The 23,305-nt window shown below is 35.2% G+C and overlaps 1 protein-coding gene across 1 annotated transcript; it reads right to left on the reverse strand.

Moving 5' to 3' along the window:
• Nucleotides 1–4,868: 4,868 nt before the first annotated feature.
• On the reverse strand, nt 4,869–6,566 carry LOC121258117 (benzyl alcohol O-benzoyltransferase-like). The gene is made up of 2 exons (XM_041159491.1): nt 6,019–6,566; nt 4,869–5,928 (listed from the first exon to the last, which is right to left on the reverse strand). Exons 1-2 carry the CDS (start codon nt 6,463–6,465, stop codon nt 4,990–4,992), a joined length of 1,386 nt encoding a protein of 461 aa, XP_041015425.1. The 5' UTR covers nt 6,466–6,566; the 3' UTR covers nt 4,869–4,989.
• Nucleotides 6,567–23,305: the final 16,739 nt, after the last annotated feature.

Here is a 23,305-nt window from a genome sequence, read left to right on the forward strand (position 1 = left end):
ACATAGTTACCACTAATGCAAAAGCTAACTTCTCTATACGGGGGTATCGGGCCTCGGCTCTCCGATATGCCCAACTAGTGTAGTAAACCATCTTTTGGACCCCCTCCTCATGTACCAATGCTGAAGGAGCTGCTTGGGGAGAGAAAGCCAAGTACAAGGTCAACGTTTCTCCACACCGAGGTTGGCTGAGGAGTGGTGGGCTTGTGAGGTATTTCTTAAGGGCTTAGAACGCCTAATCACACTTGCCGTGCCATGTCTTAGCTTTCCACAAGACTTTGAAGAAAGGTAGGCATTTGTCAGTTGATCTCGAGAAGAATATGTTGAGGGCGGCTACCCGCCCAGCTAGCCTCTGTACTTCGTTTATACTTCGTGGTGGGGCTGATGGAAGCAAATCAATTGTAATAATAGGAAAATTCCAAGGTCATTTTCACAGGGACAATGGTGTTTCAAACACTTCAAAGCCTCAAGAATTTAGTAATCAAAGTACAAATAAATAAAGATTTAAAATCAGACAAGTGGAGAATTTGTTTTGATATGAAAGTGGTTATTGCATAATGAACTATTTACTGTCAATGGAATGTATGGTTGAGCATGGAGCATTTCAACTTCACAATCGTTGGAAAATTGAAGTAACTAGTAAAAATCAGTGCTAAAGAAAGTAAAGCAATTAAAATAAAACAATTGTAATTCTTGATTTTACCCACTACAGATCAGAAAAATATTCAGGATTTAAAAACAACAATTAATATAGAGACAATTTAACAAACACTTAGGTTGGGGGGTATTACCTTCCTCTGATTCAACATTTCACACATATTTCTAGGTACCACTCATCAATTACTAAGTCAATCAAGATGTTAAAAACTTGAAAATTTGGAAATACACGTTCAGAGTTCTTTATACCAAAACTTAGAGAATTCCTCACTGTGGTTACAACTAAATTTCACTTTAACATTCGGCTGAAAGAAACCTTGATTAATTCAAGGTTCTGTTGTACCTTATGTCAACAACAAAACAAAAGCAAGCAAATCTTCCAAGCTCTTAATTTTTAGAATCTGATTCTCAACAACAGGAAGCATAGAATGTTTACAAAAATCCAGAAAAAATTGAGGACAAAATGAAGTTTTTACCACAACGCATGCTTCAGATTTAGCCGATCTTCCCCATTTTGAATGTGAAAGATCGGCATAAGAAAAACCAATATTTTGAATTTCGTACCGTACCGGTCAATACGTCCGAAATATAGCATTTTTGTGGCGTAGCCAATCAGAATTTTGGTCGTTTCGGCCCGTATAGGCCCATATTTTAGCCTTTACTTTTTTTTTTTCATTTCTTCAAACTACAAGCTCATTCTTTTACCCCCCCCAATTCAAACCAGACTACCTATAATATATATATATATATATATACTATTCTTTTGGAATATAATTTATATATATTTTTATATGTAATTTATTTATATATAGACTATTTTGAAACGGTATCCGAAACGATCAACGGCACAGTATTCAAAACATTGAGAAAAATCCTAAAATCTTTTGATGATTTGCTACGGAAAATAAAAACAGAGAAACAAACTTTTGCTCCAAATCGACACACCCTTTATGGTATTTCTGCCCCTTTTTAAACCCATTTCCTCTCTCTGTGCCACTGATTCTCCTTCCTCCAGCATGCTCCCATAACCGTTTCGCCCCTTTCCTTTCTTTCTTTCTTCTCGATGGCTCTGTTTGAAGCTTTCTTTTTTTTCTTTTTCTTCTTCTTGGGTCAACTTACGTGGGCCTTACTCCTGCAGTGTATGTTAGTTTAGATTTTATTCAAGCCCAATAACCTAAGCCCATGTTCATTCTTTTAAGGAGTAAATAGTCATTTCACATGCCCCATGTCTTTGTACCATATTATGTTTGATTAATACTCTTTTTAACAAATAAAGCTTACTTAACTAGTGTACTAAGAGTATTAATAACAATATAATTGTTCGTTTATTAGGAGCCATGCTGAGGATGGCCTCCACCTTCTTGGGATTGGCCTCGATACCCTGCTCAGACACCATGAACCCAAGAACTTTCCTGGTCCGACACCAAAAGCCCATTTTGCCAGATTCAGCTTCATTTGGTACTGACGTAGTATTGCAAAAGCCTCCCTTAAGTCATCTTAGTGTTAATCTAAGGTTCTAATTTTGACCAACAGGTCATTCACGTAGATCTCCATATTCCTTCCTATATAGTTTTTGAACGTACAGTTGACCAGTTGCTGGTAGGTGACCCCACATTCTTAAGACCGAATGGCATCACCGTATAGCAGTACAGGCCTCAGTTCGTGATGAACCAAGTTTTTTCTTCATCTTTGAGGTTCATACGGATCTGGTTATAGGAAGGGATAACGTTTATCTAAATGGACTAACACAAACTCAAACCGTCCATTTTCCAACACTCAACGCACTGACACAAATAATCCATCAACCATTCCTTTTCCCAAGATTCAAACAAAAAAGACCATTATGTCCTTATAATACACGGATGAAATACACGATAGACACTTAAGAAAAGGATAAGGGCGGCATAATAAAAAATAAAAAAGAAAAACAGATGAACTAGAATTACTATTCATCAGATAAGCGATTGACGCTTTTTATAACGGAACAAATATATATATATATATATATAGAGAGAGAGAGAGAGAGTTACTGTTTATGCATTATACACTATAAACACAGGAGTAGTACTATGCAGCAGTGCTACACTGCACTCCTATTAGTTTTTCATTTCTTTGGTCATTTTCCCATTTCTCCATCCATGTCTCTCTATCCTCGAAAGCTCTTCACTCTCTTAATCGATTTGGATTGAAAAATGAGTTGAGATAAACTCATTTCACTACTATTCACAAATTTTAACTTACAAATCTCACTATTATTTAAAACTATCTCAACTTATTTCAACTCTCAATTCAAACAAGACTATCTCTCTCTCTTTCTCTCTCTCTCTCTCCTCGAGATTCAGGTTGGGTGAAGTATTTTTTTTCATAGAGAGAGGAGCGCAACCAAAAGAAAGCTGGGCTACGAATCGTGATGTGATGTCCAAACCGGACTCACCACATCATAGTGTACGGTGTAGAACAATTAGAACAACTGCTGAATATAATTTCTCATTAACACAAATAGTGAACAATAATTATGTCTTGTTGTATTTTTTTTCTTATACTATTCTCGTGAGTTTAGCATTATAGTTTTGGATTGAAATTCATTAGTACCCAATTTCAAAAGAAGAATTCTATTGATAAGTTTAGGTTGATAACATATTTAATAAGAGAAATGATATTTGTAATGGTAAGTAAGTTTTGGGCACTTTTATTTATTATTCATATAACATATCCTATATATAATTTTTTATTTTTTAATAATTATATAGTGTTGGAATGATGAATAAAAAATTTAATTAATTTTAATATATATACTTGGATGAAGGAATTGCAAATGCGTAGGCTAATTCATAACCACTAAATCATGATAGATGGGACATCCATGAGAAAAGTAGGTGCACGGCTTCATAACAATGGACAAGGACCACCTACATCTTGCCTTGACAAATAATTCGACGATTTTGAATAGAAAAAAGTTCTCTTCAACGAATCAACCGGTCCCTGCAATCAGGGGTAATCTTCACACTATTTAAATAAAATGGTATGTTTTAATTGAACAACATGTGATGAGACGAAGGACGCGATGGTCCTTTCCTTTAATTAAACGTGTGTTTCATTTAAATCTTATTTAGATAGTAAGATGATACGAGATGATTTTAAATAAAAATTAAAAATTAAATAAAATAATATTTTTTAAAATTATTATTATTTTGAGATTTTAAAAACTTGAATCATAATTTAAAAAAATTGAAATGTTTATTGTATTTTGTATAAAAATTTAAAAAATTTATAATAATAAAATAAAATGAGATGAGTTGAGATAATTTTTTAATCTAAAAGAGACCTTAAAGTTAAAATACACTATTTTTATTCAACGTTTCATTCATCTGATGGTCTTCTCTCTTTTCCTTCTAAGTTTTTTTCATTTCTTCCTTTCTCAAGCTTTTTCCTTTCCATGCGTTCGATCCCTTCTCCCTATAAAATGCACCGATATCTACCGCTCAAAACTTAAAACTTAGCACACAGAATTTGTGTGCATCTTTCTATGTTAAATTTTGGCCGTAATTCTTTTCTCTATTTTCTCATTATCATTCTCACTGGTATTTCTCAATCTTAATTAAGAAATGCAAAAATGTATAGATATCTTTGCAGGGAAGTATAAACTAATCAGAAATGCAAAGAAGAAAGGTAAAACTCCAAAATGATATCTACCACTCAAAAATTAAGACTTACCACACTTACCAAACAAAATTTGTTGTCCTTTTTACAGGTTTTATTGGGTTTGGAGAACATGGGTTTGGGAGAACAAAAATTCAAATGCTTCATAACCCAGTGTTATTCAATCTAAATCATTTTCATCTGAAATGTTTCTTTTCACTCTGTTTTAGTCCAATGACTCAAGTCAAGCTTTCGAAATGGATTTGGCATTTTTCAGACTTTTGGTTTTAGTCCGTTGAACCAAGTCACGCAGTCCTTTCTTCCTTCTCGCTTTTAGTCCTTCTTTCTTCATTCCTTCGGAGTTTCAGTCCGATGTACAAAGTCACGCAATCTTTCTTTCTTCCTTCTTGATTCCAGTCCTTCTTCCTTCCTTCTGAATTACAGTTTGATGGTCTTCTCGGTTTCTTGATTTTCATTTCGTTCCGTCGATGTTGTCATCATTTTGTATTTTTAATTTTATATGATTTAAAAAAAAAAATCATACCTACTAAAATCATACCTACTATTGGTATGTATTCTCGGTAAAGACTAAGATTTTCATGATGAAATGGGGATTGCTACACAAGATATTTTGAATTTCGCCTTTTATTCGAACGACTTGCCTTCCGACGGCCGTACGTTGATCATGAGTTGGGTTTACAGTTTAGACGCATTAAAAGTGGATTTCTTGCCACTCTCCCGCATGTTTTTCAGAAAGAAATCCAACTCCTTGACGAATATTTCCATTGCTGGGGCTGGCAAGCAAACTCCCACGGCTATCCCTTCCTCTCCCATACTGTTCTTACAAGGAATATAGAAGCTCCCCGTTCTAGGAATACTTCTTATAAAACATTCGGCTGTACCACCATAAGCTGGCTTGCCCCACCCAAAGTCCACCTTTCCAAACCCCGCACGTGTCACATCCGACACAACGAATGAGCCCACCACCGTTAGGAATGGCCTGCCTCTTATCACCATTAGATCTGCCACCGACCGCATATACTCCTCGTTCACTTCTTTTTTTGCCTTCCTCACCAATTCCAAAGCATAACCCAAATTAGTGTTCTCGCAGAGCTTTCCAGCAGTCGTGACTGCTGCTGGGAACGCAAGAACGTTGCCGTAGTAACCGCTGGGTAAAGGAGGATTGAACTTGCCTCGCGCGCTGACGAGGGACATCATGCGCACCTCCTTGTTGCGGTCGAACTGGAGTGCGATGGTGCGGCATCGCCAAAGGCATGCCATGATCACCTCAAAGGTGGTGGACTGGCTCAGGTGATGCGGCACAAACCTACGGATGGCAGACACCTCGGTACGGCCGAAAAAGAAGGAGCGGCAAGCCATGTCCTCGAGCGGGGTGATGGTGCCAGTACCCTTGGTGTCGATCATCTCGTCGTACTCGCGGTGCGTGCATGTCAAGCATGTTGGGTCCCTCGCATTTAAAAGATGTCTCTGCCATACGGGTATGACGGAAGGGGCGCGCGCCCCACGCGCCACCTCGCCCACGGCTGTCATGAATTGGACCAGACCAACGGCATCGCTCATCGTGTGGTTGAGGCGTAGTGCAAAGATGAACCCGCCGCATTTGAGCCGCGTCACCTGCAAGCAAGTCATGAAGATGCCAAGATATGATCAACTTTAGGGGGGGAAAACTAAAAAAATTCACGAGTTCCTTAGCAGAATTTGTACCTGAATAAGCAGTAATGGGCAATGAAGAACCCCTCCAGAGCCTGGAAGGTCAAAAAGAAGCTCCTCCAAGCACGGGAATGGAGGTCGAAGAGCATCACCAAACTGCTCAAGTGTAACATCGGCATCTGCCTCGATAAATAGGACACCCTCACTAGTGCATTCTACTACAAGTTTCCTTCCAGGCCCTTCTCTAAGCCTACCTGCAAATGGGTAGTAAAACACAAGTGCTTGAGCAAGTGCCTCTCTGATGACTTTCACAGGGTCTCTCCCTTGCATCGAGGTATCGTGTCTATAAAATTCTATCACCGGGACATGAAATCGGAAAGCCTCTTGATCGTCGATATCAGAAAGTTGTTTGAACTCGTGGGGTGTGGGCTTAGCAGGAGCAATTAACTCGGGCTTGCACCTTCGTACTGTGAATACCAGAGACTGAGTTGGTGCTGCCATGGCAAGAAAATGGTTCTTAGAAATTAAAGTTAGGGAAAGTTTGGTTTTTTAGGACTCTGTAATATGTGCACTGATCCGCGCGATAAATCGTTCTTCGAAGTTGCTATCCGTATAGAAGAGGTGAAAGGGCCGTGCAACTTGTCGGCAATTGTGTATCACGTGTTTCGTCTGAAAGATAATCCGCGTGACGACCACCGAGTAATTCATGAACAGCCAACCATTTTCAACCACGAAAAAATAAACGTGCATGTTTGTGTTTGAAAATTTATACGCATCATCCTCACATGATATATATACATAACTTTTATTAATTTTTTTTAATTTTTTTCTGTTACTAAATATATTGTGTATAAATGATGAGAAGAGGAACCTAATTAATTTTAAATGAATAAAACAAAAAAAAAAATTACAAAAATTAAAAATAAGTGTAGCGTGTAGTGTATAAAGATGATGAGTATCAAATCCTATATTTCATATGAAAGATAATCCGCATGACCGCCATCTAGGGTTGAGCGACTCCAACTCTGCCTTTGTTAGAGGTCGAATCTGATCTCCAAATCTGACTTGTCGGAGCAGAGTTGTATTTTAGACCTTTTTTTTACTTTATTTTTAGCTTTTTTAATTTCATATTTGCCATTTTTTAAAAAAGAATTTCGTGCTGGCTTTCAAATTTCAATTTTCTCAAAAATTACAATAAAAAATAAATAATTCAATTTTTAGTAATTCATATATAATATATACTATGCATTCTAGCTATCAAAAAATTACAATCTAAAAATAAATAATATCCTCAATGGACCAACTAGGTACAGAACTTATTGCCACAAGTCAAGCATTATTGCCTCAATGGACCACCCGGCAGATTGGACATAGGAATACTTGTGCTTTCTATATTCATGATTTAAGAATTAGAACACAACACACAAACAAAATAGTACAAAAATAAAACAGCCCCACATGTTTAGGTCTGTCGTTCAAAACATCCCCACAAAAACATTCTAAAAAGCACAACACATATATATTAACTCAAATTGGGACTGTACGTTCTAAGATTATAATAACCACAATTGGGGCTGTTTTAGTGATTTAATTTCAGTTTAATATATAAATTCAAAATTGCCCCAAATTTTGCATCATATTATATAATATATAAACAGCCCCAAACCAAACATATAACAATCAAATACTTTATACAAAATCTATATTATGTTTTACACTACAAGAAAACAAGCCTATTGCGGCGATTTTAATTTCGCCGTAATAGAAAACGCCGCAATAGAACTTTTTTTGCAATGACTTTGTAGTCGCCGGTCACTTTTAACAGCAACTTCCGATATTTTCATTTATTGGGTAGTGTTTTCCTTTTTGTAGCGATATTTAGGTCTACTGCGTCGGAAAGTTTGGTCGTAAATTCATTATAACTTGTGTCGTTTTTTTCCTTCGGCAAAAATGTGTTCTAACTGTAAGTATACTTTATACAAAATCTATTTTATGTTTTACATATAAATAAATTAATATTAATAATAAATATCTCAATCCTGCGATCAATAATTAAAAAATACAGCTGAAGTGGTGATTCAATACATATACTAAAATGCCACAACAAACAAAAGGTCCAACGTCAGTTTTGAAACAATGACTCTACCTCGTGAGCAATCTGTAGCGGATTCGTTTACCTCTTGAAAATATTATTGTCTAAAGGGAAGAAAAATATAACAAAAAAAATTAAAGAATCACCTGAATTAGGTCACTTAGAGCCAAAATTAGGGCAACAAATAATGGTTTCTTGTATGATTTCCGTTTATGAAATTAAGAATATCAGTTACACACACATATATATATTATTTCCAAGTTTTGTTTTTACACAAAGTCATTAAGGTCTCGTTTGTTTTCACAATTTATCTCATCTCATCGCATCTCATCATTATAATTTTTTTAAATTCTCACACAAAATAAAATAAATAATTTAACTTTTTCAAATTTCAAAGCAAAAATAATATTAAAAAAATATTCTAATAATATTTTATTAACTTTTAATTTTAATTTCAATTTATCTTATTTTATCTGTGAAAATAAACAAGATATAATCGTGGATATATAACGTATATTTTTTGTGGGTTTTAAGACCAAGTCCTTGTACTGAATTTTTTTAATTTTTATTATATGAAGGGTCCACTGCAGAGCAACAATCGATGTTCGTGGACGTGATACGGAAAGCATTTCAAGCAACATAAGAGGGTTTTATGTCTCTAGTTACCAAAAAATGGCCATTGAAGCCACAAATTGCTCAACAAAATATAAAGCATACCAACAAGCATATGAGAATCCACAAACGTGAGAAGCCAAATGTCTTCAAAATCTAACACACTACAACAAAATTGACTTTTAGGGACGAAATTATTTAGAGACGAACTAAATTTCATCCCAAAAAATTGATGACTTTACAAAACCGTTCGACCGGCTAAATATCTGTTTGAACAGTATTTTCTGTGACGAATTAAATCGTCTTAAAAAGTATTTTTCATTTGAACGGAAAAAAATACGTTCAAACAGAAAAATCTTGACGGAGAAGTATCTTATTATGCCGTTGAAAGTTTAAAACCGTCCGAATGATAATTATTTTTGTTCGAAAGGAAAATATTTGGTGGTAAAACCAAGCGGGAAGGTTTCTAAATCGTTCGAGCGGAATATATTTAGTATGAACATATTCAAGCATCACATTTATACATTCTAATGTATAATATTAATCTCGGTACGTAACTGAAAATATAAAAAATATATATCTTATATACAAATTCATTAATTAATTTTATGTAATTAATTTAAAAATACTTTAATGATTTCTTTTATGTTAAATAAGATTTTTAGTTAAATAAATATTATCAGTCATATACCACATAATATAAATCAATAATTACTCTAGAAAAGATAAAATATTTAATTTATAACTAAAGCAAATTATCAAAACACCATATATAGTGTCCATAACTATAGCAAAAAAAAAAAAAAATACAAAACAGAAACTACTGTAATGCGAGGTCTCTGTACACATCCTCAACTACAGTTAATTGTCTCTCTACCAGTGTCAGTCGAGTACTGAACTTGACCTAAGTTATATTATTGGCATTAATCTCTATACATAACTCAATAATCTATGTACGTAACTCAAAGACGCTAGCAGTAATCTCTATACGCAACCAAGACATGGCATTATGCACTATATCGATCACTGCTGACGTGTGTATGCCCATCTCAGCACGCAATATGTCGGCCATCTCCTCGCGAGTAGATGTACTTGATGCCCCGGCCTGTGTAGATGTCTCACAATCCGATACTCCAGAATATCAGCCCTGTCAGGAACATGTCCACGAAAATGAAATCTCGAGTGTCCCATGCTCCGTGACAGGGTGGTGCTGTTGATCGGTCCCATCGGCTCCTATGCATGCTCGGTAACTTCTAGCACGACCCTGGAATGTAGCAAAAATCAAGTGATCAGGTCCCAAACAGTATTATATTTGTCGTAATGTACTGAGCCTCTGATCGAATCCTCTCAAATATATACCCCACGAGGTCGATCGGAATGCCACGAGCAACCCGTATCATAAATCTCGCTCGATCCATGCCAACCTCGGTCGTGTACTGCCCAGGGTCAATATTGTTGGCGATAATCAAATTCATGATCTTGAAGAAAGAAGATAAATCTGCTTGCTTAATGGTCTTTGTCTCATCGTACACTGGAGCATTGGGACCAACAATCAAGTCTCTTAGCTCATGATTAGCAAGTGTATCGATTTCATCTGTGTAAACTGGTCCCTCATCCCGAGACATCTCCGCATCAACTGAAGGATCAGACTCTCTAGGCGGCAGGTTCAGATAGACATCGACTAGCCTAGGAATACCGAGATATGCAGTGAGTCTGTCCGCTAAAAATATAACAAGAGCTCCTCGGACACAAATCCTGTATGCCCCTCCATCGTCTGGGTTGGCACCACCCAGCTCTTTATAGAACTCAACAGTGATATCAATGTAGAAAATTAGCGTCACTCATTCTTCTCGCTGATCTAAGATTGGTGCCCAACCACGATTATTGAATATTGATGGGAGGAAATGACCCTTCCATATAAGAGTCACAAAATCAGACAGTTTTACTTACCGCTCAAGTAAAACAGTCTGCTCTCAAACTGTTTGGATGGAAGGTTTCCCTAATCTACTACGTTTACGGCCCCTATAAGACATTACTATGAATCTGAAATGTTAAAAATAAAATATATATTCAACATTAGTGATAAAATGTAATATGAGAAAAGATTTACGGAATTATATAATAATAGAAATTTAATAAATTAAGATAGAACAATTTCATAAAACAATGAAAATAATTTAATAAGCTAATACAAAGTAAATGGTTCGAACGTAATATAAAGTGGTCGAACGACAATTTTTATGTTCGAAAGACAAAAAAAAGTGGTCGAACAAAAAACAAATTGTTCGGTTCAAACAGTTCAAACGTTTAAAAAAGTGTTCGAACGGCATGTTAAACGCGTTTGTACGAAAAATAGATTGAGTCCGCCCATGTCTGAGTCAACTCAGCAGCCATGAAAACACTTAAAAATGCAACGATTCCATGGGTTTCTTCGGCAAAACACATACAACTCTGCATTTCTAAACATCCTACGGTGGATTTGTGGCGTTCTACGGTGAATATTGATGAAAAATATAAATTTTCGAGAGAAAATGAATAAAATCATAAAAATAAATGTTAAAATAACTTTTAAAGTGCATACCTTCACTTAGGAGGAAGAATGTTTGATGTAGGTGGTGACTACGGCGGTAGACGGCGGCGATTGATGGGAATTCAAATGTTTTCTCTCGTTTTCAAATGGTGGGGACGGCGGCGTTCGAGAAAGTTCTGCTCACGATAACATATATGTGCAAAACCGTTCGAACGCTATATTTAACCATTCGAACGGTTTTAAATTACTATTCGAACGTTATTATTTACCGTTCGAACAATATTTGTTTCAAGTTTAATAAAAATTTATATTATAGTATATTATATTTATAATCCTATAATTTAATATAAACATATATACCATTATAGTAGATTATATACTGTAATATATATGTAATATTATAGTATATTATAATATATATATTATGATAGTATAATACTTTAAATGAAAACATAATAACTTATATATATTTTATTATAGTATAATAGTAATATATTATAATACTTTACTATCAAAGTATTATATATGATAATATATATACGATAGTATATAGTACTATATATATGAGTTTATACTTAACTAATATATATCATACAATATATTCCATTATACTTTACTATATATGTTATATATGATACTATGCAGCATATATAGAGTATAGATTACTAATATATTATCATTTTATAAATTTCTCTATACTTTACTATATGATCTTAGTATATTTGAGGCTATATATATGTGAGTATATATTACTAATACATATGATCTTATATTTTCCTTTATGCTTTAATATAGTATAATTTTTATGATACTATATATATGCTATATAGTATAGATTACTATATTTCATATAGTATATATTACTAATATATATCATCTTAAATTTTCCTTTATTATTTAGTATAGTATAATATTTATGATACTAAATATATGATATATAATATAGATTACTATATATATGATATATATATGATAGTACTATACTATAATAAATAGTATAGTACTAATATATATGATAGTATATATATATATATATATATATATATATATATATATATGATAGTATATATATGATATATAGTATATATTACTAATATATATGATATTTAGTATAGAATACCATATATATGATATATATATGATAGTACTATACTATAATAAATAGTATAGTACTAATATATATGATAGTATATATATATATATATATATATATATATGATAGTATATATATGATATATAGTATATATTACTAATACATATGATCTTACAGTTTTCATATAATGAATAAATATATTTAAACATTAAGGTGATATGTTCAAACGGTATCCGTAAATCGTTTGAAAGCTTTATTTGCGTTTGAACTTATGAAAAAAACATTCGAACGATTTATTGCAGTGGTGGAAAAATATCCTGTCAATTAATGACTCTGGATTACCGTTCGAATGTCCTTTGTCATCCTTCGAATGGATTATCGCAGTTGTGAAAAAATATCCCGCCAATTAATGACTCTAGATTACCGTTCGAATGTCCTTTGTTATCGTTCAAACGGATTATTGCAGTGGTGAAAAAATATCTCGCCAATTAATGACTTTTGGATTATCGTTTGAGTGTCATTTGTCTCCTTTCGAACACGTTGAAGAAATTTGTGCAAGCGGGAAAATTGGCGCGTTGAAAATTTTTCGCGTTCGTCCACAATTTATTTACGTTCGAACGGTTAGTGAGAACTTATATTGTTCTCGCACGCCGTCAGTTCGTCATTTTTCTTTCATCTTTTCCTCTCTTCTAATTTTTCTCTTCAAAATCTTCCATTTTCGTCACACAATCCTTCATTCTATCATCTTACAAAGAGGATTGCACACTTATTTTGTTTAAAGGTCTGACTTTCTTTTTCATTCTATTTCCACATCTATTATTAATTCTATTATATATATATATATATTGTATAGGTGTTTATTAGATAAATCTATACTTTAATATAGTTGTTTATTGATATTTATAGTTTATATATATATATATTGTATAGGTGTTTATTAGATTAAACACAAAATATGTTTATTAGAGGGTTGCTATTTGAAGTATATATGTTGTATGTTTGTAGTATTTTTTGAATATGAGTTTGTGATGTTTTGTGAGATTTTGTTTCATCTGAACTGATTGGTGTTTGGATTGTGGGTTGGGACCATTCGAATGCGGTAATATTCCGTTCGAACGGATAAACAAGTTCGAATAGTCATTTATGTGTTCGAACGGTTGTGCTCGTCAGTTATAATATAAATAACTTAAAAATAATAAAACATAAGAATTATTAATACTTAAACTCATATTAATACTTAAAAGATAATAGTTGTAAAAACTATCTTACAACTAACTTAAAAACTAATAAAATTAAATTATAAATAATAAACATAATAATTATTAATATTTAAACTCATATTAATCCTTAAAAGATAATAGTTGTAAAATCTATCTTCCAACTAACTTAAAAAATAATAAAATTAAATTATAAATAACTTAAAAATAATAAACATAAGAATTATTAATACTTAAACTCATATTAATACTTAAAAGATAATAGTTGTAAAATCTATATTCCAACTAACTTAACAATTAATAAAATTAAATTATAAATAACTTAAAAATAAGAAACATAAGAATTAATAATATTTAAACTCATATTAATACTTAAAAGATAATAGTTGTAAAAACTATCTTACAACTAACTTAAAAGGGGCTAAAATTATACTATAAATAACTTAAAAATAATAAACATAAGAATTAATAATACTTAAACTCATATTAATACTTAAAATAGAATAGTTGTAAAAACTATCTTACAACTAACTTAAAATGAGCTAAAATTATATTATAAAAACATAAGAATTATTCATACTTAAATTCATATTACTATTTAAAAGATAATTAATTAAAAACTATGAGGACTAACTTAACAAATAATAAAATTAAATTTTAATTAATACTTAAAAATAACTATAATGTATAATTAATCTAATTAGAAATTAAGTAAAATTTAATATACTAAGGATATTGAAAATACACTTAATATTAAAAAAACTAATATAATTATGATACTTACAATACACTTAATATTTAGGATACTTAAAATACCCATGATATAAATAGATACTTAAAATAGTTTGATAATTAAAATACATAATTAAGATTTGGGGATTCTCGTATCTTCAATGATCGTATCATCTTGTATTCTCGTCTTTTTTTTTATTATTGTTATTTTTTAATATCGTATCTTCTACTTGCCATTGAAATAAACTTTAGACCCGTTTGAGAGTTATCAATCATGTTGAACGATTGATTGATAGCTCTTGAATTGTCCAGAGTGGACAGTTTGAGATTGTAAGATCATTCTTGCAAACTATCAAACTATATCTGTTGCATCCGAAATTATGATTTTGGTAGAGTCATCCCTTATTGTTCTCTGGTTATGCAGTTTCGGTGATGGTGCATCGATGTATTACTCGTCAGTGTGCACGACCAAATGAGCATATTTTGAGAACTATGGGGAGATGCTGCCGAAATTTTATTGAACGTAACAGATAATAGTTGGTAGGTTGGAGACTATGATTTTACAATCCCGAATGGGATAAGACCAACTACCCTGTGAAATGAAGAAATTACACAATATGTTAGATATGTTATTTACAGCCACCAAAATAAATTTATAAGAATATGAGGATGGAAATTGAGCCATGAAATCTATACCCCAAATATCAAATAATTCAATCACTAAAATATTGTTTATAGGCATCTCATGTTTCCTAAAAATGTTGCCAACCATTTGACAATGATAACATAAATTAATAAAATTAAAAGAGTCTTTAGATATGGTCGGCCAATAAAAGCCGCATTGCAAAAACTTTCATTGCTATTTTTGCTATACCAAAGTGGCCGCCCACTTCCAAAGAGTGGTAGTGTCTGAGTATGCTCTCCATTTTTTCCTCGGGCACACATCTTCTGAAAATCACACTACTTGTGATAAAGCATCTTTACTTTTGCTCAACTAATGGTGTCTAATCTTAGAGCTCTAATCACATATCACCCCTCGGCCTCATTACGATTCAATTGATCGAACAATAGTTAGCTAGAAAATTGCAAGCATTAAGAACAAAGAATAAACACTCAATCATGGAAATATTAAAAATAAAATAACTTAGAATATAAATTGCGTGTTCAATGCTACACTACATCAAAGCTCTAGTAAAGAAAATTAGTTCATAATGAAATTGAAAAGAAAAACAGTGTAACTGGTGTTCTTCGTTGGAGTCGGTTAATAAAGTATGTGGCTCTCGCCTCTGCCCTCCAGATCTGCCTTCTCGAAAGAAACTTAAAGAATAAACTCTAGAATAATATTAGACTCTAAAACTCAGACTCTAAAAAGCTCAAACTAACTCCCCTATTCATCCCCCAATACAGGATTAAATAGATGTCAAAACTCAAATCCGAAAACAAGATAATTGCGGCTACAATCTAGCATAAAGATCTGAAAAATAGTTTATAAAGATAAATGTTAACAATAAAGGAAATTATCTCAAGAATAACGGAATTATCTAAAATGGAAGATTCAGTTATATGCGGCTTGAATTGCAGAGCTCGGGAGGATTTCATGGTCAGCAGATTGATTGTGGAACTCTGAAGGGTCCCATTATATGGACGCCGTGTGCGCTGAATATAATTGGTGTGTAGGTCACAAAGATCACACGGCTCTCTTCTCACCTACTGAGTGGAAAGTCTCTCAACCGAGTTGAAAGACTCCTCTGTTATTGCTCACGATGTCGGTTAGGTTGGTCTTTTAAGTTGGTCGATTAGACTAGTTGCCCAATCTAACCGCCCAAAACCTTGTAGCCAGGTCTTCGTGCCCAAAAGGTAGAATATATTGGCGCCATGTCTTCGTGCCTAATTCTAGTTGTGAATTCTAGTCGCGAGTTTTGGTTGCACCTTGTCTTTTGTACCAAAATGCTCTACTTTTGCACTAAATTTTTTCATTCCTTCAAATCTAAGAAAATAAAAAAAATATATAGAAATAAAATAAAATCAATAATATTGAAGGAAAAATGTCACTTTTCATAAATAAAAAAGTAATAAAAATCATATAAAAATCACACTTATCATTGTGAATCAAGTCACACTCACAAATATGAAGTCGATAAGGAGTCGCGCCGCATTTAAAGGTTCTGACAAAATGAACAGTATAAGGACTTCGGATCTCATAACAATGAGCATGATCTACTCTCCAAACTCCTAGTATAAATAGTTAATCCCAAGTACGAGAAAGCTCTCTTGAATCCTTGAACTCTCTTACTTATTTACTACATTCAAAGAACACTTATTAACTTTGGCATCGGAGGCTCTTCGGTCCCTAGGCCGCTCTCTCAAAGTTGCATACGTTCTTCTATTTACAGGGCCCGTTGTGAAGACCTGAATTGTTAGGACCTGGCCCAAGGGTGTGTGAAACACGACATTAACAGTGGTGCTGTCTGTAGGATTGAATTAGATATTGCGTGTCCTTCGTACATCTGAGGCCACCTGTTCGAGGTAACTCAGAGGATCACTGAATCGACTTGAGATAGGGAAGTAAAGCAAATGGAGGACCAGATGCGTAGGAACTTATCCTCCTCCACCCAAGCCGGCTAGAAGCCATGATGACGATCGAAGGGGTGATGGCACAAGAAGCTCGAGACGCCATGTGACAACTCCTCGCTGAGCACATGGATGTGTTCACAGGGAATCATGGAGACATGCCTGGGATAACCCTTGAGATCATCCAAATCGTCCATCATTAACGCCCAAAATCAACTACATCCAAAATCATCTACACCCATCGTGATAACATTTCTTTTTGACTATTACAATAAATATTTTCTAAGTTCCAATTCCACAAGAAAAAAAACCCAACAACAACAACAACAAAACAAATTTTTTTGCCAACCAAATTAAAAGTTCCCAACAACAGTAAATGCTTCCTATAAATGAACGAAAAAAAATTAAATATTTCAAGTGTCATTCCAAGAATCAAGTTGTACCTTAAAAAAAGAGATGACAAGATTACCAATTAAAAATAATAATAAATTTTAATAAATATAATTAAATGATAGAAATATGATCAATGGTACAACTTCAAATAATATTTTATTCAACTTATCTAAAATCATTTCATCTCATCTCATCTCACTATCCAAAACATGCCTTTATAATTAACTTCATGCTTGATCAAAATACAAATTAACCACTTCTGATAGTTGGTTCAAGTAAATAGTTGATAAGAGTATTCTCTGTGCTCTCTCTGTGGAGAAAGAACAGGTGAAGGAAACAGTCTCGGCTTGCTCTTTGAGTGAGGGAGGACGACTCTGCCCTAGCTTTACTCCAGTAAAGGTGGGGTAAGGCGATTATGAGCAAGGCGATTATGAGCAAGGTGATTATGAGCAAGGCGATTATGGAGGATTTGGAGAGATGATGGGGAAAACTTAAGCTCACGGAAGAGGAAAATGAAGTGATTGAGGTGAGTGCAGATTTTATGAGCAAGGGGACAGAAAAGGGGGATAAAAGCTTGGTAGGGAAGTTGCTATCGGACCGAAAAGTGAATAAAGAGGTGATTAGATCTACTATGAATAAAATCTAGAAGCTGAGAGGCTCTTTCATTTTCTACAACATTGTGCCCAACATGTTTGTAATTGCATTCGAGAATCCGAAGGATAGTCAGAGAGTTCTGGAGGGGAAGCCGTGGCTATTCGATAATCAACTGTTTGTCTTGAAGCTGTTTGATGGTTTAACACCACCGCAGAAAATGAACTTTGATTATGAAGAGTTTTGGGTACACCTAAATAATCTACCATTGGCTTGTATGACTAGAGAAGTGGGGATGCAAATTGGTGCTACGGTTGGAAGTGTGAAAGGAGTCGATATAAGGGAAGATGGGATAGGATGGGGAAGTTATCTGAGGGTTAAAATTGAGATAGATCTGAGGAAGAAGATTTCAAGGGGCCGAACTGCTAACATGATGGGCAACAAACTATGGATTCCATTGAGCTATGAGAAACTCCCAAAAGTGTGCTTTAAATGTGGTAAAATCTATCATGGAGGAAATGGTTGTCTGGAGATGGAAGGTAGCAGTGATAAATCTCAATACTGTGTTTGGCTTCGAGCTAATTATTCGGGAAGAGGTAAGTCTTCGGAGTCTTCAAGTAACAAGGTTAGTGAGAATATGGGTGAGAGTGAGGGTGAATTTAATCATGTTTCTGAAACTGTGGGAGAAAAGGAGTCAGGGGACGGGGGGAATGAGTCGAAGGTTGTTAAGGGTGATGGTGCACAGCAAGTGTTTGATAAAAATTCTGGGACAAGGGAGAGGAATGAAGGGGTAGATAGGAGTGGGAAGACGATGGAGGAGTGTGATGTAGTGACCAGATTCCAGCAACTAGACCATGATAAAGAGATGTCTGAAAATTATGGGGGAGAGGAGAGGAGGAGGTGGAAACGAAGGGCCAGAGTGGCGGTTAAGAAGGATGTAGGAGAGTCAGTTATGGGGGGTAAGCGTAAACTGAGAAGTGAGAAACCAGAAGATGGCAGTAAGGGGAACTGAAAAAAGGAAAAGTACACATGGAAAATGGGGCTTCAAAAAATGATGCGATTTTGGTGGAGGCTGCGAGTTAGCCCCACCAACAACAATGAAAATTCTTAGTTGGAACTGCCGGGGGCTTGGGAACCCCCGAACAGTTCAAAACCTTCTCCTGTTGGTGAAAGACAAGAAACCCAATATAGTCTTCTTGATGGAGACTAAACTAGCTGCTTGTAATGTTAAGGGAATTAGGAGGAGATTGGGATGGGAATGATGCTTTGTTGTTGATTCGCTGGGGAGAAAAGGGGGCTTGGCATTGTTGTGGTGCAGGAAAAAGGATGTGGAGATACTCAATTACTCTCAACACCATATCAATGCTATGGTCATGTGTGAAGAGAAGAAGATGCCGTGGCTGCTCACTGGGTTCTACGGACATCCTGAGGTTAGTAAAAGGAGAAACACATGGAATTTATTGTCTTTATTAAATTCTTCTAGCGATATGCCATGGTATGTAATAGGAGATTTTAATGAGATTTTGTGTCAAAATGAAAAAATGGGTGGCAGACCTAGGCCAGAGGCTCAGATGGTTGATTTTAGGAAAGCATTGGAAGATAATAGTCTTTTTAACTTGGGGTGGAAGGGTAACAAATACACATGGAGTAACAAGCATATGGATAGCACCTTTACCAAGGAAAGACTTGATAGGGTTGTTGCTAACCTCCAATGGTCTGAAACTTTTTGTGATAGAGTGGTGGAAGCACTGACAGTAGCTCAATCAGACCATATGGCTTTAATGCTTGATTTGAGACAATAATATTATGTGAACAAAAAGAAAAGAAGGGTGTTTAGATTTGAAGCAAAATGGATAAGAGATGAGGAGGGAGTTTGTGTGATAGAAAGGGCGTGGAGGAGGACTGAATTAGATCCAAATCCAGTTAGGAATATCCAAAGAAAGCTGAATGGGTGTAAAGGAGATTTAATCAGATGGAGTAAATCAAAAGATGAAGAGGCTGTTTTGTTGCTGAAGCAGAAAACTGAAAGGTTGAAAAGAAAACAAGAAAATGAAGGGCCACATAATGCTGAACTAATTAGATTGTTACAAGAGGAGATGGGGTCTGTATTGGAACAGGAAGATCTAAAATGGCGACAAAGAGCTAAGAAAACATGGTATCAATTGGGTGAAAAAAACACAAAATTTTTTCACTCATGTGCTACTCAAAGGAGAAAAAAGAACCGGATAAAGGAGATTAGAAATGCTGATGGGAGCATGGTGATAGATAAAGAAGGGATTGAAGAGGTTTTTTATGATTAGTTCAAGTCAATTTTCTGCTCAACACAACCAACTTCAGAAGCTATTGAGGAGTGTCTGAAGGAGATAGAACCGAGAGTGACTGAGGAGATGAATATAGAGCTACAGAAGGAATTTACAAATCCTGAGGTGGAGGAAGCACTGAAACATATGGGATCTCTAAAATCCCCGGGTCCTGACGGTTATGGCGCTTGTTTTTATCAAGCCTATTGGAGCACAGTGGGGGAGGAGGTAAGTAGGGCTGTGTTGAATTTTCTAAATGGGGAGGGAGCATTGAATGAATGTGTGAATAATACTTTTTTAGCTTTGATCCCAAAAGTTAAAAACCCCTCTGCTCCATGTGAATTTCGTCCTATTAGCTTATGTAATGTGTTGTACAAGGTTGCCTCTAAGATACTTGCCAACAGGCTGAAGAAGGTACTGCCTGCCATCATTTCCAGCAACCAAAGTGCATTTATACCGGGAAGGCTTATCACGGACAATGTGATGATAGCTTATGAATCATTGCACACGATGAAGACAAGACAAAAAGGTAAAATTGGTAGCATGGCTCTCAAGCTAGATATGTCAAAAGCTAACGATAGGATAGAGTGGAGATATTTGGAGGAAGTCATGAGAAAATTGGGATTTGGGGATAGATGGGTATCTCTGATTATAAGGTGCACTACTTCAGTGACCTACTCAATCCTTGTTAATGGGGAGCCCGGGAAAATGTTGAAACCCACAAGGGGAATAAGACAAGGGGATCCTATTTCCCCCTACTTATTTATCCTTTGTGCAGAAGGGTTAAGTTCGTTGGTTAATGCAGCTGATGCTAGAGGGGAAATAAGAGGAGTGAATGTTTCAAGAGGGCGAACTAGAATCAGCCACCTATTTTTTGCTGACGACTGTGTAATTTTTGGAAGAGCAAAGATAGAGGAGTGGATGAGAATTAAAAATCTATTGAAAAAGTATGAACAAGCCTTGGGCCAAAGCCTTAATATGTAGAAAACTTCCATCTTTGTTAGCTCAAATACTCCTGGAGCTTCTAGAGCAATTATTCAGAGGGCAGGTGGGGTTTCTATATGTGGAAGTTATGAAAGATGTCTTGGTCTCCCAACCATGGTGGGTAGATCAAGATACAATACTTTCAGGAGTTTGAAGGAAAGGGTGTGGACAAAATTGAGCAGCTGGAAGAACTCCTTCCTTTCACAGGCAGGAAAAGAGATTCTATTGAAAGCAGTGGTTCAAGCAATCCCTACTTTTTCTATGAGTGTTTTCAGACTTCCACAAAGACTTTGCAAGGAAATAGCATCCCTATTGACAAGATTCTGGTGGGGCCATAAACAAAATGAAAATAAGATTCAATGGAGAAGTTGGTTTAACATGGGAGAATAAAAAAGTAATGGAGGTTTGGGCTTTCGAGATTTTGAGTGTTTTAACAAGGCAATGCTTGCAAAGCAATGCTGGAGATTGTTAAAACAACCTGATTCCTTAGTGGCAAAGATTATGAAAGAGAAGTATTTTAAGAAGGTGGGAATTGTTGATGCTAATCTAGGATATGGGTCATCCTTTATATGGCGAAGCTTGTGGTCTTCATTGGGGTTACTTAAAAATGGGCTTTTGTGGAGAGTGGGAGATGGTAGTAATATAAGTGTTTGGAGGGATAAATGGCTACCAACTAAAACCTCCCACTGTGTACAATCAATAATTAAAAATCTGCCTGTTGATGCAAAAGTGCAGCAGCTTATTGATACTGAAGAAGGTGTGTGGAAAAATGATCTTATTTTTTACACTTTTAATGGGGAGGAAGCTGAAATCATATGTGGGATTCCTTTGAGTAAATGGGGATCAATAAACAGATTGGTATGGGGATCAGTGTTTTAAATTTTGTACCGTATCGGCCGGTACGGCCGAAATTTTTCGTTTCGACCGTCTGGCTGGTACAGGTACTATACCTGTTCCGTACTGGCCAAAATACCAGCCGTACCAGCCGGTACCGGTCGTACTGGCCTAAATTTCGGCCTGTACTGGCCTATATTTCAGCCGGTACCGGCCGATATTTCGGCCTATGTTTTTTTTTTTTCATTTTTTCAAACTACAATCTTATTTTTTAACCCCCAATTCAGACTAGACTATTTATAATTTATATATATACATGTATTTATATATAATTTATTTATATATAGACTATTATTTTGAAATATAATTTTTATATATATTTATATATATAATTTATTCATATATCGACTATCCCGAAACGTTATACCGAAACGCTATCCTGAAACGGTATCGGTACCGAAATATTTCGTTCCAGTGTCTTGACCGGTACGGCGTTCGGTACGGTATTCAAAACATTGATGGGGATGCTCAAAAGATGGGAAGTTCTCTGTTAAGAGTGCTTATCATCTAGAACATGAAGATATGAGGAAGAGAAAAGGGGAAACTTCAATGGGAAATAAAGCTGAGAATGGATGGAAGCTGATATGGGGTTTAAATGTCCCAAATGTGGTGAAGCACTTCTTGTGGAGGGTAGCTCATAATTTGCTGCCCACAAAACAAAATATGTACAAAAAAAAGATTACCGAGTCTGATAAATGTCCAATATGTGAGAGGGAACCTGAATCAACTATGCATGCCGTATGGAGCTGCCCAGCTGCCTCAGATGTGTGGGCTGAAGGCAATAGTCCAGTGCATAAATGGGGTGTTTCAGATTGTGGTTTTGAAGAATTGTGGAGGAAACTCAATGCTGCTCTTAAAGTAGATGAGGTGGAAATGGTAGCTTGTATCATGAGGAACATTTGGATGAGAAGAAACTCACTGCTATATGAAAACAAATTTGATCACCCGAAAGTTATTCTTTGTGCTGCAATGCAGGGACTAGCTGAATACAAGATGGCCCAGGACCAACTACAGGCAAACCAGGTGAGAAGCAATATTGATAGGAGTGTGACTACATGGGAAAAACCAGGTGGAACAGTGATAAAAGCCAACTGGGATTTTGCCGTGGATGCAAAGAACAATTGCGTGGGAATTGGTGTGGTTGTCCAGGACGCAAATGGGGAGACCCTTGCGTGCCTCTACTCGAGATTTGCTCATAACAGTAACCCAAATGTAGCCAAAGCCCTGGGATTAAGAAGGGCAGTAACCTTTTGTAGTGAAATGGGATTTTCATATGTATTATTGGAAGGGGACTCTTTATTAATAGTGAATGCTACTAAGAGTGGGAAAGAA

This window comes from Juglans microcarpa x Juglans regia, chromosome 3S, assembly GCF_004785595.1.
Source record: "Juglans microcarpa x Juglans regia isolate MS1-56 chromosome 3S, Jm3101_v1.0, whole genome shotgun sequence".
NCBI lineage: Eukaryota > Viridiplantae > Streptophyta > Magnoliopsida > Fagales > Juglandaceae > Juglans > Juglans microcarpa x Juglans regia.